The sequence below is a fragment of the Prosopis cineraria genome, unplaced genomic scaffold (assembly GCF_029017545.1).
Source record: "Prosopis cineraria cultivar Desert tree isolate PC_DT_omini unplaced genomic scaffold, ASM2901754v1 PC5, whole genome shotgun sequence".
Classification (NCBI taxonomy): Eukaryota; Viridiplantae; Streptophyta; class Magnoliopsida; order Fabales; family Fabaceae; genus Prosopis; species Prosopis cineraria.
Window position 1 is genome coordinate 11810814 of NW_026555336.1, and position 17245 is coordinate 11828058.

The 17245-nt window shown below is 34.3% G+C and overlaps 2 protein-coding genes across 2 annotated transcripts; both read right to left on the reverse strand.

Annotated features, from left to right (window-relative positions):
* Positions 1–3349: 3349 nt before the first annotated feature.
* LOC129312011 (dehydration-responsive element-binding protein 1A-like) lies at positions 3350–4740 on the reverse strand. Its single transcript, XM_054954548.1, has one exon. The coding sequence runs from the start codon at positions 4549–4551 to the stop codon at positions 3946–3948; it is 606 nt and encodes a 201-aa protein (XP_054810523.1). The 5' UTR covers positions 4552–4740; the 3' UTR covers positions 3350–3945.
* An 8005-nt stretch (positions 4741–12745) lies between these two features.
* Positions 12746–15505, reverse strand: LOC129310609 (uncharacterized). Its single transcript, XM_054952503.1, has 2 exons — positions 14990–15505; positions 12746–12878 (listed from the first exon to the last, which is right to left on the reverse strand). The coding sequence occupies exons 1-2, from the start codon at positions 15386–15388 to the stop codon at positions 12864–12866; spliced, it is 414 nt and encodes a 137-aa protein (XP_054808478.1). The 5' UTR covers positions 15389–15505; the 3' UTR covers positions 12746–12863.
* Between the last annotated feature and the right edge of the window lie 1740 nt (positions 15506–17245).

The window sequence follows — 17245 nt, forward strand, 5'->3', positions numbered from 1 at the left end:
ATCCACTTACGATCCATGTCACTAATATGATTATCAAAATTCAATAAACAAAAGACTTAGATTTCTATAAAAAAAATTCAACAGCATCTTCCTTAAAAGAACAATATCTCAAATGATCAAACAATCAAATTTCACAACACAATATATCTAAACTAAATAAATCAATTCATCCAAATAAAAATTTAGTACCATAATGTATTTAAATTCTGTCAATCAATTGTAATTTAATTAATAACAATAATCTCCCATAAAAGTATATTTCATAAATAAAATAAAAATGTTCAAGTAGTTTCCTCAACTTTAATCTAAATTATCAACTACAAATACTCCATAATTTTAATATAAATAACTTCAATTCATATATTTTCTATAATATTTATTATTAAAAAAATATTTAAAATTTATTCTCAAATATATATAAATTAATTATTAAAAAAAATACCTTCAAAGTGTAGTCTTCACGGCAGCAGCAACGGAGGTCTTCACGGCATCCCTTCCTCTGGTGTACAGTAGCAGCACAGATCTGCAACAGCAATACAGATCTGAAACAGAGATGCAAATCTGGAACAGCAAACAGCAGAATAGATGGATGGTGATCTGCAATAGCAATACATATCTGGGACAGAGATGTAGATCTGGAACAGCAGAACAGATGGAGGCACAGCAACGGCGACGCAGAGACCAGGCAGTGACGGCGCGACGGTGGTGACGCAGAGACCAGACAGCGACGCGACGCAGAGATCGGACAGCGACGGCGGCGGCGACGCGGAGATGGATGGCGACGGCGACGCAGGGGAGGACGGTGATGGCGGCGGCGATGGCGACGCAGGGGAGGACGGCGACAACAATGGCAATGCAGCACAGAAACAAAGAGAGATGCACGACACAGAGAAGGAATGAGAGGCAACAAAAGAGAGAGAGGTATGAAAGAAACTAAATAGAGAAATGGATATAAGAGTGGGAAGACTCTTCCGGAGCGCTCATTATGGAGCGCTCCGGAAGATGCGCTCTCCCGGAGCGCTCTTCGTAGAGCGCTCTGGAAGAGCGATCAATCTTCCAGAGCGCTCGTCGAAGAGCGCTCCGGAAGGTTTTCTTCTGGAGCGCTCTTCAGCAAGTGCTCCCGAAGAGCTATCTTCTGGAGCGCTTAAGTATGAGCGCTCCCGAAGGTATTTTTAAATTTTTTGTCATATTTTACATATATTAATTAGGTGCGTTATCTTATTATGAAGCCTGACATACAAGAGCGCTTATTTAGAAAAGCGCTCCGGTAAATTCCGCATTCACATTTTGAAGCGCTTTTTAAATAAGCGCTCCTAAATACCCACTCCTAAAGATATATTCTGTAGTAGTGTTGATAACGTTTTGTATGTAGGAGAACATGATGTCTCTACTAGGATAGCTTCAGAGTAGACAAATTTGCATCTCTCCTTCCATATTTTCCAGCATATATGAGCAAAAAGTCTCTAGCATGGGGTTCTTGATTCTTCTACTACCTAGTCCTCTTGCATCATTTTTTGCATTCCAAATGATCCATTTCCACAAGAAAAGAGAAAAGAAAACATTTAATTTAGAGCTTTTGATTAGTTTCAACCATACTTCCCTAGATTTCATATAGTCATGAAGGATGTGGACCAAAGAAGGGTTAGTGTCATTAGAGTTGACAAAATTGGACTAGACGCGATCCCAAACAGCATTCCAGAGAAAAATATTTCATTTTTCAATAAGTTGGTTATTTCCAAATTGTAGACCAAATTGCACAATTGCTTCCACCTTGTTGATTTTCAATTGTATTGTAGGTGGATTTTATAGAAAAGTTACCATCCGAAGATGGCCTCTAACAAAGAATGCCATCATCACCCTATGGGTTAGGAGGTTGGAGGAGTAAGATGGATTTGATCACATTAGGGTGAAGATAGTGACTAATCATATCAGTATCCACCCTCCCTTATTTGAGCAAAAAAAAAAAAAAAGCTTTAGCATGAAAGCACATTATTCATATGAGAAGAGACAAACTTAACAAGTGGTTCAGGTAGGGGAGACTACCTACTATACCAGAAGAATATTTGATCTTTTTTACCAACTTGTCACCTAACATGAGACATGAATTTAGCCCAAACTCTGTATATGCTTGACAAGGTGAAGGAAGAAGAGCTCTATTTATGAGCCATATAAAAGTCTGTGGCTTATAATAGATGGGTTTGTGAGATTTACATATATCACGTAAAATTCGAAACCAATGGCAATTTCATATAGAAAAGTCTGACCCATCTAATATTTCCCCCAATTTCATGATCCTTTACCGATTATTATTATAACATATAAAGTTATTAACAACTTTACATAAATTAAAATTTAAATTGTTTAAAATTATTGAATATTTTTAAAATGTCAAAATTATAATAAATGATAAGTTTATTATTTTGAGAAGATTGTTTGGATAATTAGGATGATATTTAATTAGTCAAGAGAAGCACACAAATTAAGGGTTATTAACAACTAACAAGAAGGATTGGACGGAGCAGGGACAAACCTATTTGTAAGATAGATGAGGCAATTGCCCCTACAAGACCAAAAAGAAATACATGTAGTTATTCTAAACTTTTGATTTGCCCTCATTTAAAAATTTCAGCTGTCCGCGCACCCTAAAAAAAGTGAAAATTCATGTGCCTCATAACAAATAAATTTTATTTAACCAAAATCTTATTTGTGTGTTTTTATTAACCTCAAATAGCAAGAGTTTTAAAAGGAAGGGAGAAATAGTTTAGAAAATAATTTTCTTTGATTGTTTAAATTGAAAAATTTATCACAAAAAATGTATACTATACAAAAGAGTTAAAAAAATTTTAACACAAAAAAATTGAGGTAAGTCAAATCAGATTATGGGCTAAATCATCAATTGAACCCACTTTTATTGGTCAAAACTTAAAAAAATTAAGTTTTATTAGTTAAATAAAGAACAGAAATCAAATATATATATATATATATATATTATGTTATTATAATGTTATATTTTATGTATAGTTCTATATTAGCATTTAATTTTAATAAATTTTACATTTAATAAAAATTATAATTAATTTACTAATGATATTGATGTTTATCTTATGCATTATTGTCAAATTTTCAAATTGACTCTTCAAGTTAATCGCTTTTATATTGCTAGCTAACTTCCAAAATTGTATTAACTCACTCATGAACTTGGACTACATAAAATTTGATTAAACTCATGAGTTAACTTTTTGAGTTTATCATTTTTACATTTTTAGCTCATAAAATCATGTAAATCTACTCATAAACTCATTGAGCAGATAGGTATATACTATGTAAAACTTGATTCAAAGAAACTATAGAACCGGTTTAATGAAAAAATAAAAACAAAAAATAATATTAAAAAACAAGAAAAATACAAAAAAAAGAAGTTGCCCTATATATTTTGAAATATTTGTATTGAGTATAATAATCTATAAATGTAGATGAATTTAATTTCAGGAATATATATTTAAAATATATTTAAATTAAATTATGATAATATTTTATATTTTAATTATTTTATTATATACTTTCAAAGACTATTTATTAATAGATATAAATTTTTATGAGTTTATGTTTTAAATTTATATCTCTGTAATGAATTTACTTAAACTCTCCAATTCGACAACCTTAATGATCTTATGTGCAAATTTTGTCGCCCCAAATTAATTTTTGTGAGTTCGTCACTAGGGAGTAAAAAACAAATAACTTTTGTCCCTTTTTAAAAAAAGAAAAATCAAGATAATAATGAAAATCAAGAGACATGTATGCGCGTGTCACAAGCTAACATGTTACAGTAAGTCGAACGAGCAACGCCTCGAGCTCTCAATACTGCCACAGTGAGACCTCAGTTTCAATCTCCACGTCATTCCAGCTCCAACCATATGGTCTAAAAGAGGGTGGCGATCGGAGAGGCTACTCCGCCATGCTCATCAACAAATGACGGAGCTCGTCAAACTCCGTTGACGCCGCCGGAGTTTGATGCATGTATATCGCTTCTTCTTCACAGTAATCCTGCATGGCATTCCACGGCGACGCATCTACGATGGTTTCGTCGTCAACCGTCGCACTGCTGCAACTGATGCAAAATTCAACATCATCAGCACTACTACTCCGACCGAATTCCTGAGCAGTGAGAGCGGCCACTCGCCTAATCTCCGCCGCATTGGTTGATTCTGGCAGAGGCAAACGCCAAGACCAGTCGGCGAAATTAAGGCAAGCCGACTTCCCACGAAGAGCTAGCGCCGCCACGTCATGAGCACGAGCGACCATCTCCGCCGTGGAATATGTTCCAAGCCGAATCCTCGTCTTATCATTCGGCACACGAACCTCGCAAACCCACTTGTCGTTGTGCCTCCGTCGCACTCCTCTGTACACGGAATGCCTCGTCTCCCTGAAAACCCTCCGTCCCGCTCGCTTCTTGGGTCTCTCCGACGCCAATAACAACATCTGCTCGTCGCCGCTCAACGAGCTTCCCTCTGAAGAAGAAGCATCGGATGTGTCTTGTCTGAAAAAATCCATCAGATTTGGATAAGATGTGAGAAAGTAATGAGCAGGTGAGGGTTGAGTTGCGGTGGTGGTCGAGAGAGTGGGAGGGAAGTGAGGAGTTTTTCATAGTTTGCGTTAAGGTAGAGATCAGTGGGGCCCACTTCTGGGTTTGGCCACGACATGGACACGGACACGGAAATGGTTGGATTGTTGACAGTTAGCCTCCGCAGTTACCACTTGCTTTTGCGACTGCCAGCTGAGTTCCACTGTACCAGTATTCTTTGAATTTGGTCCCATTGTTGATTTTTTAATTTGACCCACGTGTTCTATACTGATTGATTCTAGTTGCATAGTCATGACGATCGTCACGTGATATTGTGATGCAATAATAATTGTTTTACAATTTTAAATTCTATTATAATTTTTTTAAAATTTTAGGTATTTAAAATTATAGCTGCTCTGACCATTACATTTCCTTTACGTTTTCACTTTCATTGTCTCTGTTACTCTCACTTCTCAATCTTCCTTTTTTTCTTCAAATTTTAGCTTTTCTTTCTTTTATTTTAAAAAAAAATTACATTATTCAAAAAAAAATTATTTTAAATATATAAATTTTAAATGAGAGTATAAATAAAATATTTAAAATTTAAAATTTAAATTTAAATCCATTAATTCAAACTCTATCTAAAAAAAATTTAAGCTTATGCAAAACTCCCTCTCCCTCCAATCTTATATTCATTAGTATCTTAGGGGTAAAATATTAATCCTTTTTTAAGGGCACCAAATAAACTATTTTTGATAACAAAAATTAATTTGCAGGTCTTTATAGTTTTTTAATTTTAAATTAGGTCCCTATAATTTATTTTATTTTATTTTATTTTAATATTATAATTTGGTATATTAGACATGCTAATCATTGACAATTAAAAGTATTAATGAATAATTAATTTTCCCTTAAACAAAAAAATTGAATTTTATAGAAAATTTGATTTAATTTAATGCTTAAATTTTTATTAATTCTTATAAAGTTCTATATATATGTATATAAATTATTTAGAAAACATAACTTAATTGTATAAATTTTTAATTATAAAAATTATTTAATTAATTTTAAAGTTATATACTCTTCTAATAAAAATATAAAAGTTCATAATTTCATTTTTTCAAGAAAAAAATTAAGGTTTTAATATTTAGAGATTAACATATGTTACAGATCAAACTATGATATTGATCCAATTCAAATAAAATAAATTATAAGAACTTAGTTCAAAGTTAATAAAAAATGTAAGGAACTGCATATTAATTTTTTTGAACTATTTATTACACATCTTTTTATTTTTCTCTCATTCAATATATTTGTTTGATGTTTTTCTATTGTGCACATCATCTTCTTATTCATGCAATAATTATGTAAATTTGAAAATTTTGTTAGTTTTTAAACATATTAATATGTTTTCTGCACACCTCTTTAGTTCTGATGAAAAAGTGTCCCGTTAATAAAACCGAGGGAGTAAGCAATATTATTAAAAAAATATTAATTAAAAAATCTTTATTTATTTTTTAAAAAAAACTAATAGCGATAAGATAATGGATTTGTCTACTTTCTACCTTTTTAAAAATGATCATGGTAGGAAAAAAATTGAAATCACTTTCCTTTTTAAACAATTATCATGGTAGAAAAGATTCTACTATGATAGAAAGCAAAAACTAAATAAATAAAAACGACCATAGTAAATAAAATTTAACTTATTAAATAGTCAATTTTAAAATTTGAGATCTCAAGCATTCAAAAACAAAAATAAATGTGAAAAGCTCATATGATTTCATATAAGTTAAAACCATAGGAGACAAAAATAAATAGGAATTTACAAGTTGTTATGCATTTAAAAATTTTTGACTATTTTACAAACATTCCAATTAATGTATAATCATTCCTTTTGCTACTTATGCACAATTAAAATTATAATTAGGTTATAGCCACTCAACACAATATATATAAAAGAAACTTAATATAATATCATTTAATAGTTGGTCTTGATAGTTTATGCAACACAGTATCTCAATTAAAAGTTTATCCTCCCACATGTCATTAGGCCAAAATGTCATTTTTCCCAACCTTATATATGCTCCCAGCAAATGCTTACCAAAGCCATCAACCAAAATAGATAATTTAATCACTTTCAAAACAAGGTAAACATATGGCTCTATAATGATGCCATTTCAAACCATCCCACATAAATCATAATTCACAATTTACAATCATGCAAAAGTATACCACAATAGTAATAGTTTGAAAGGTATGATCACCACAATGAATTTACATAATTATCAAATAACAAAAGTCTTAGCATTGGCAACATTTCATATCATTAAAATTATAAATCAATACCCAAAAGGTAGTGTATCCGCACTACCAAGCCTCAAGGCTTCTTTGCATACTACACTTGGCTCTTCTAAAAATTGTCAACCACATGGATGAAATTCAAAAGTTTCAATAACTAATGCTAATTTATCATAATATATGCAAACCATTTTATATGTGAGTTTGCTAAATGAAAAAAAAAATAATACATTTTAAATAGATATAAGAGATACTATATTACATGACAAACAATCACCCTTATTTCCCCTCTTTGTCCTCAAGCTAGTTCCCTTACTTAGTGCTAGATCAACCAGCCAATGGTAGACTATCCCAAGCCAATACAAGCCACCTATTAGGTATAATGCCCGTCTTTGCATTACTAAGACAACAACACACCTTCAATCCAATCATGAGAAATAAAGAAAATATATTTTAAAAAAATTGGGATCCCAAGAAACATTTGAAAGCATTAGTTGAGCTCAACATAAGTTTAAAATTAGAGTTAAACATAATCAGGAAGTAGAAGGACTAAATTAGGGACAATAAATTAGAACTGGGGCAAATAGCAATTTTTTCTAAGGTTTTGACCTGTCTATCACAATGGATAACACAGAGGGAGAAGCTCCCCTCTTTGTCATGTGCCATAGTGCACAATGTAGTCATAACAACACAAGGGGTCATGACAGCTCAGGAAGTCCAACTTCTAGTGTGCATTGTGTAACCTCCTTCTATATCCTCCATATAGGAAAAGACTAACAGTGTTACCACATTAACACGTCAATTACAATAATTAAATCTCATTTGAAAAGCTTTGACTAAAGATATATTTTATAAAATCATACACAGCAGAAGAAAGTCATATACTCATTTAACACATAGTAGACAAAACCCATACGCATTCCCTTCTCAATTACATGCCTTTCATCACAAAATAAAGTTGGGATTTGATCCGTGTGCCACGGCATGCAATACGTGCACCACGACATGTGGCACAAAGCCACATGCTCAGCTTGTTTTGTGTCACGTGCCGTGGCATGTGTCACCATGCGCCGTGGCGCACTTGTTCGAAATTCTGCTATCATTTTGACAACAAAAATGATGAACTTCTGGCGTGCACCATTTTCATATATGATGTTCGATCGGAGTAATTCAAATGCCCACATAAAACTTAGCTTGTAAGCTAGTTAATGAGATAAGTTTGGACACAATCTAACAATCTGATCAAATTTTCAACACCCAAGTGTAAAAAGTCACTTTTTCGAAAAAATTTGCACACCTAAGCACTCAAATCGATCCCTTTCTCTCATTATACCAGTTTAGGCCTTGAATCAAGTCCAAAAGGATCTAATACACCTGATTGACCTCAATCTATCACAATCATACACATATATTGAAGTTTGACCCTTTTATGGCCAATTTTCACATTTTCACAAACTTGCATGACTTGCCATTTTTTGGCATAACTTAGCCTACTTGAATATTTCTAATCACATTCATATACATTCACATTCACATTACAATCTTAGCCTCAAATTACTCGTTTCATTATAATTTCTTACTTGGGCATAAGATTCACCATCAATCACAATAAACATGACCAAATCATAGCCCCTAAATTCAAATCACCACAAACATACACAATCAGGCTACAATTTCACAAATCCATTACTCAAAACATGCATGCAACCATATGAAAACTCATATATAAATATATGCATAAATTCTTAATTCAGTTCATTACACAACTTTGAGTGTACACGGCTTCACAACTCAAGCTAGTCCAAACTCTCTTCCCTTACCCTGCTGATAGGAAATTAGTCGCTTATCCTCAAAATTATACTAAAGCTAACCCTAATGCAATATAGGGCCAACCCTAGGTCATCTCCCAAGGAATGGTTTTAAGTCTAATTGAAAGTTATCTAGTGAAATAAATCAACCAAAGTTTGTAGGAATTTAGTTATCTAGCTAATTATCTAAACTAATTACCTAATATGCAAGTAATTAAAATGCTAGTGAAAGTGAGTGAAATGAACTTCCCTTTTTACAATAATGGAACCCTAGAGATTAGTTGATTTTGGACTCATTATCTTCTCATGATTAGGCTAAGTTTAGCTTCCCTTTCCTCTTGACTAAAGCTGTCATGACTTAAGAAAATTATCCTAAGCCAATTAACCTAATTAGCTAACCTCCCTAGGTCTTAGATTAAAGTCCCTAGTTTAATTAATCAATTGGTGAAGACATTAGCCAAGTGATTCACTCAAAATCCTCTCTCAACAGCCATGGTCAAACACATAAATTGAGCAACCACAAGATTATGTCAAGCTACTCAACAACACAAGCATTAACACCACAAGATTATGCAATATTAACACAAGAAATTCACTAATTGAAAAACACAAGATTATGTGCCAAACAAAGAGTGGCAAAATTCAGTCATGGCTGTCCAAGGAAGAAATTAAATGAAACAATCCTCTCTCTTTACATCAACATCAAATTCAAATTAGAATTTATAAGCTAAGATGATTAAACCCTAGATTAAGGAATCTAACCATCTAGTAAAAAGAGAAGAGGATAGGAAACAAAAGAACTTAGCCAATTTGAAGCTCAAGACTCATCCTCCATCTTCATCTCTCTAGGATTCCACAAAGAAACTTAGCCAATCTTCATCTTCAAGAACCCAAGTGATTGCTTGTGAAGGCCAAACTCCATAGCTCTTGAATGATGAAAATGAGCTTCAATCCTTGTGAAAATAGAAGGGATGGAACGAAAATGAAGAAAGGAGAAGAATGGTATGAGTTTTGGGGAGGTTTGGTGGCTAAAATGGAGGTTAGGGTGCTGGAAAATGAAGAACAAAAGAGAGAAAATGAAGAACACTATGAACAAGAGAGAGAGAATGTGGAAGATGAATGAGATATGTGTTGGATCCCATTTGAGACTTAAAATGGCGTGCTCCTTGGTGTCTCCCATCAGCTGAAGCTTAATTAAAATAAGGAAAAAGAAATTAAAATGTAAATGGGAGCCTTGTCACACTTGCAAGGTGGCAACTTCCTATTGGTTTGTAAATGATTCCAATGTGTGCCTAATTTCCCATGTGTCATCCACATCATTTTAGCTGATCTAATCCCTCAAAATAATCATAATTCACGTGCAAACCATCAGCCATTGTCCTCAAGGAGTGTTGACCTCAATTGCCCAATTGATGCACAAGTCACATGCCACCTATGTCACATAAATCACATAATTCAATTAAATAGCATATGATATAATAAAATCTAATTCATGTCCAGAATTAAATTCATAATTAGAAGGGAGAATTTATTAAATTAACCAAGTTTTAGGCTGCACAAAATTATATAAAAATTTTCACACAAAGGCAAACCAAAAACTAGGACAAACTAAGACACTTAAGAAAGTGTTGACTTTTTTATTTAATTACTCCCAAACTAAAATGAATTTTAAAAATATAATTTCACCATTCATCAACTGGACATAAAATGCACTTTGTCAATTTTTCTTGTACATTTTCTCAAAAGTTCATTTTTTGGACCAAAATGCCCCTAGTGCACTGATATTAGAAACTTAGGCAAAGTTCCAAATCTAATGCAATGTGTGCACTTGAAGGTGATAAATCATTAATAAAATGGTCCTAATTGACAAATAAAAGTGGGTAACAAATGTGTTCTATCAATTCCCCCACAGTTAGCTTTTGCACTCCGGGCAAAATCAAGTGAAAAAGGTCCCAAAAGAAACTATAAGACAAGAAATAAGAGAAAAATATTATTTCAAGTCACTAAAATACTAGCTCATGAACTTCTACAAATTATCAATCAATGTGGCAATAATTACGAAAGAATTATGCACATCACAAACAAACCCTTACCAAGAATCAATGTCAAAGAGTAAGCCTCTCTAGGTTAAGTGTTTGCTCTCATCACTCAAAGTGTATAAGGTATTAAATTTCACTCAAAATTTCTTAGGATAAACCCTACTATGAATTTGTAACCCTTCTACTTCTCCATCACTAAATAGCACTTGCAATCAAGAATCAAATGGACTTTATTAGGTTGTGATATAGGTAATGAAAGGATGTCTAAGAAATGCATGTATATAAAAAAAATAGGGTTAGCATCAAAATAATGCTAAATCAAGATATATCCCCTTAATATGCAAAGCATAACCTAACTCAATTGAGTGAACACATTAACACAATGATGATGGAAAGAAATGATAAGAAATAATAAAACAAATGGAATGGATGAGCTAGGCAACTTTTTATTTTTTTATTTTTTTTTCTTTCTTTTCTTTTTTTTTTCTTCTTTTTTTTTTCTACCAACTTTATTTCTTTTCTTTTTGACTATATTTTTTTTTTCAAATCTATCTTTGTTGTTTTTTTTTTTGGTTGCCCCTAACTCTTTGAAAACAATAGAAGTAATGGATAGAGAAATGATAATAGGCATCCACTCATTTGATCTAGGACATGCAATGAATATTAAAAAGACATATAAAAGTGTAACATGCATTCCTTGGGGAAAAATAGGGTGAATATTTTTTTTTTTAGGAATCAAACCAAAGGCTCAAAGTGGCTAACAAAGGATAATAAATAATAATAGGTTGGCTATTTGGCTCTTGGCTATTTTTTATGAATGCCATCTCTCATCTCCTATCAAACAAGTGCAAGATATATGGTCTTAATTAAGAAGTGAAACAAATTCTAGAGGGTAACATCACTAAGGAATTAATCACACATGAGTGTTTAGCCTCTTCCATGAATGGGTAATATGCCACTCTAATCCATTAATTCAAGGTAAAAGAATGTTCACTTCACACCTATTCAATCCTAAAAATTACCACATCTCAAGAATCAAAATATCCATTCAAGAGCTAGGTAATTAAGTAACCTCAAACAAAACAAAACAAAGAAAAAAATTTTTTTTTGAATTTTTTTTTTGCAAAACCAAACAAAACCAAACAAACAAAACAAAATGTTTATTTCTCTCCCCCACACTTAAATCATGCATTGTCCTCAATGTATGTATAGACTAGTGATAAAATAAAGTGAGATCAATAATGAATGCATAATAAAAGTGTGGTGCAGATTTTTTTTTTTTCAAACTAAAACACAAAACAAAGAAGTCAAATAAAGCAAATAAACTCTAATTTTCCTACTAGGTTCATCTCCCCCACACTTGAACTATACCTATCATTAAATATATCAATTAAAGGAAGGTAAAAGCTCAAGGTTAGAGAGATACAACCTTATCATGGTGGTTCAAAAACATGTTGAGAGAAGTCCTCCTCCTTTTGAAGTGATTTGGCATCTTTGTAGAGCTTGCATAGGTGACCATTGATTTGCATAGTGGAACCCGTGGCTTTATTCAAGAGTTGCAAAACCCCATAGGGAAACACCTTAGTCACTAAATATGGTCCCTCCCACTTAGACTTCAACTTGGCATGCTTATGAATAAACCTTGTTTGGAACAAGAGGACTTGATCTCCTTCTTGGAACTTTTTCCTCAAGATTAGCTTGTCATGAAGGATCCTTGTTTTCTCCTTATAGATTCTAGAAGACTCATAGGCATCCAACCTAAGCTCCTCAAGTTCTTGCATTTGAAGAAATCTCTCCTTAGCCGAAAGATGGAAATCCAAGTTTAGTTTCTTGATGGCCCAATAGGCCCTATGCTCTATCTCCACAGGGAGGTGGCAAGCCTTTCCATACACCAATCGAAAAGGAGACATGCCAATGGGAGTCTTATAAGCGGTCCGATAAGCCCACAAAGCATCCTCCAAGTGTAAAGACCAATCCTTCCTATTTGTGTTCACCACCTTGGTTAGGATTTTCTTGACTTCTCTATTTGATACTTCGGCTTGGCCATTAGTTTGGGGATGATATGGTGTAGAGATTTTGTGATGCACTCCATATTTAGCCAAGAGAGCCTTCATCATCTTATTGCAAAAGTGGGATCCTTGGTCACTTACCAAGGCCTTAGGAACTCCATACCTACAAAAAATATTAGATTTGAGAAACTTCAAAACAATCTTAGCATCACAAGTTCTAGTAGGAATGGCTTCAATCCACTTTGAAACATAATCAACACCAAGTAATATGTACTCAAAACTAAAGGATGGTGGAAAGGGACCCATGAAGTCAATGCCCCAAACATCAAAAATCTCACAAAATAAAATGGGTTGTTGAGGCATTTCATGTCTCTTACCCCAACTACTAACCTTTTGACATTTCAAGCATGCTTTACAAAATTCATAAGAGTCTTTAAACAAGCTAGGCCAATACAATCCACAATCTAAAACCTTCCTAGCTGTCTTATTTGAGCTAAAATGACCACCACATGCATGAGAGTGACAAAATTCAAGAACAGAAGGCACATCAACATCATCAACACACCTCCTAATCACTTTATCACTACAAATCTTCCACATCAAAGGTGGTTCCCAAATGTAAAATCTAGACTCTCTTTTCAATTTTTCAATGGCAAAACGTGAAGCACAAGGAGGCAAGACTCTACACTCAATATAGTTAGCAAAAGAGGCATACCATGGAGGCTTAGATGAAATGGCACACAATGCCTCATCAGGAAATGAATCACAAGGAATAGTAGGGTTAGAGTTTACCATAGTAGCTTTTAAATGAGGTAGTCTAGACAAATGATCCGCTACTTGATTGGTAGAACCACTCCTATCCCTTATCTCCACATCAAATTCTTGCATTAAGATCACCCATCGAATCAAGCGAGGCTTAGAATCTGTCTTCTTAAACAAGTACCTCACAGCAGCATGGTCAGTGTACACAACAACTTTAGAGTTAAGAAGATATGATCTAAATTTATCAAGTGCAAAAACAATAGCAAACAACTCTTTCTCAGTTGTGGTGTAATTAACCTGAGCTGAATCTAGGGTCCTAGATGCATAAGCAATCACATATGATAACTTGCCCTCTCTTTGACCAAGCATAGCTCCCACAGCAAAATTAGAAGCATCACATGACAACTCAAAAGGTAAAGACCAATTTGGGGCTTTAAGAATGGGAGGGGAAATGAGCATGCTTTTCAAAGTGTCAAAACTCCTTTTGCAAGCATCATCAAAAACAAAATCAACATCTTTTTGTAAGAGTTTAGACATAGGCAAAGCAATTTCACTAAACCCCTTTATAAATCTCCTATAAAAGCCTGCATGTCCCAAAAATGATCTCAAATCTTTCAAACAAACAGGATATGGCAAAGAAGCAATCACATCTACTTTGGCCTTATCCACCTCTATGCCATTGGAAGAAATCAAATGGCCTAAAACAATTCCTTTATCTACCATGAAATGGCATTTTTCAAAGTTAAGCACAAGCTTCTTTTCAATGCACCTACCAAGCACTTTATCTAAAGAATGCAAGCATGAATCAAAGGACTCACCATACACAGTAAAATCATCCATAAAGACTTCCATGCAATGTTCAATAAAATCACAAAATATGGACATCATGCATCTTTGAAAAGTACCAGGTGCATTGCAAAGACCAAAAGGCATCCTCCTATAGGCAAATGTACCAAAGGGGCATGTAAAGGTAGTCTTATCTTGGTCACTAGGAGCTATAGGAATCTGAAAATACCCACTAAACCCATCTAGGAAGCAATAATGGGACTTGGAAGCCAATCTCTCAAGCATTTGATCAATAAAAGGCAAAGGAAAATGGTCCTTCCTAGTCACATTATTGAGCTTCCTATAGTCTATGCACACTCTCCAAGCATTTTGAACTCTAGTTGGAACAAGCTCTCCTTTCTCATTTTTTACCACAGTAATCCCCCCTTTCTTAGGTACAACTTGGGTTGGAGACACCCACTCACTGTCAGCTATAGGATAGATGATCCCAGCACTAAGTAGCTTAACAACCTCTTTCTTTACCACATCTAAAATCAATGGGTTAAGTCTCCTTTGTGGTTGCCTAATGGGCTTAGCATTGTCCTCAAGAAAAATTTTATGTGTGCACACAATAGGGTCAATACCAGGAATGTCAGCCAAAGTCCAACCAATAGCATGTATGTTCTTTCTCAACACATCAAGTAATGCATTTTCTTCCTCAAGAGATAAAGAGTTAGAAATTATTACCGGAAGCTTCTCATTCTCAATGAGATATGCATACTTGAGATTGGATGGTAAAGGCTTCAACTCCAAGGTAGGTGGCTCTACACAAGAGGGAATGAGCTTCTTCAAGTCTAATTTGGTGGAATATTCCATGGTACTATCTTGTCTTTTAGGCTTGTCACTTGTTTTTGATTTCTCCTCTTCTTTCTTTACAGCCTCCCCCTTTTCTTGCAACTTGTCCTCAAGTGCTTGGACTTGAGCCACGGCCTCGACATGTGAAAGTGTAGAATTTTCCTCCAATAGCTTGGGAATCCTAAGAACATCAAGCTCGAGTGGAGAAAAACTCATAGATTCGGCCTTAATGGCTTTAGTACCTACAACACAAGAAGATATACCCTTCTCAAGCATTTCAAGATCAAGCATAGGAGATATTTTAAACAAATCATGAGAAGAAGTAGTTGCATCATTCAAGCATGCATCAATCTCTAAACAAATAGGACAACTACATCCATCAATACATGTAGTAGTAACAAGAGACAAATCATCATCAACATGTGAGAAAGAATCAAGCATGTGAGACTCACAAGCATCATGAAGCAATAACTCAATGGAACTTACACCTAACAAAGAATAATCCTCAAAAGGATGTTTCATTGCTTCATATATATTAAAAATAACATGATCCTCTCCACATTTCAAAATCAAACTACCTTTTTCCATGTCAATCAATGTACGGGCAGTCCTCATAAATGGCCTTCCTAAAATCAAAATATCATCCCCACTCCCTTCTTTTGACATATCAAGCACATAGAAATCCACAGGAAATAATAGACCTTTAACACAAACCAACAAGTCTTCTACTACTCCATGTGGTCTTCTAACACTTCTATCCGCTAATTGGCATATCATAGGTGTCTTATGCATGCAATCAAGACTCAAGGCATGATAAATTGAAAGAGGCATAACATTAATGGCTGCACCTAAGTCTATCAATGCATGAGAAAAATGTGTGTTGCCAATCTTGCATGGAATTGTGAAGGAACCGGGGTCTTCACATTTTATAGGGAGTTGAGGCTTCATGATAGCACTCACAGATGAGGGTAATTGTACCCTTGCATTAGGCCTAAATTTTCTTTTATTTGTACAACAATCTTTCAAAAATTTGGCATACTTAGGAAAGTTCTTAACTACATCCATCAAGGGTACATTAACATGAATCTTGTGGAAGAAATCATATACCTCTTGATCAAATTGTCCCTTTACTTGCTTAGGGACCACTTGTGCTTGTGGAAAAGGAAGCTTCTTCATAATCTCTTGACTTTGCTTTCCTTCTTCCTTCCTTGAACTCTCCTTTCTTGTTTCACTTTGCTCGGCCTCTCCCTCTTTTTCCTTACTAAACAACTCGGCCATAGTCCCTTTTTCCACCTTAGATGGTGGTTGCTCACATATGATCTCCTCAATGTTTTCATCCTCATCATCTCTACAAAAAGATGCATCATTAGGAGCAAAAGAAAAACTAGAAACATTAACATCAATTGAAGAATTTAAAGAGGGCTTCTCGGCCTTCCCTTGTCTTTTGTCTTCTTGTACTCTTTCTCCCAACTCCTTGCCACTCCTCAATGTGATAGCATTAAGATTAGCTTTAGGATTAGCAACGGTGTTGGATGGTAATGTAGAGGCTTGAGCATTGGCTGCACTTAATTGGTTAGCAAGCATATTCATTTGAGAAGTAAGGGCATCAATTTTAGAGTTCATGTTCTCACACTTGTTACCCATACTCTCTACCTTGTTCCCTAAGCCATCATACATGTTTTTATACAAAGAGTTCATTTCAATCAACTGCTTACGTAACACATTCACATCATTAGAAGAGTTCGAATTAGAAGAACTCTCAATTGGAACAAGCCTCCTATCACTATAAGAATTAGAAGAAGGTGTAAGAGAATTACCACTTGGATTGTAGCTTTGAGAAGAGCTACCTTGAGACAAATGAGGTGGAGGGTCACGGCCAAAGGTGTTTTGATAGGATCCTCTTTGTTGATTGTCTTGTAAAGCCACATTTGGATTTGAATAGGAGAAATTAGGATGGTCTCTCCATGAAGGGTTGTAAGTATTAGAATAAGCTCCTTGCCCTTGCCTCCCACCATAGGATTGTTTTCCATTGTAGATAGCATTTACTTGTTCAAACTTAATAGGACATTTGCTTTCTACATGCATAGGTGAGTCACAAAAAGTACAAGAATAAGGGACAAGTGCTTGAGAAGTACTTACATTGCTCAA

Bases quoted from the DNA above. Each gene is read 5' to 3' on its own strand.
- LOC129310609 (XM_054952503.1), bottom strand. From the start codon at position 15,388: ATGCTTGATCTTGAAATGCTTGAGAAGGGTATATCTTCTTGTGTTGTA.
- LOC129312011 (XM_054954548.1), bottom strand. From the start codon at position 4,551: ATGGATTTTTTCAGACAAGACACATCCGATGCTTCTTCTTCAGAGGGA.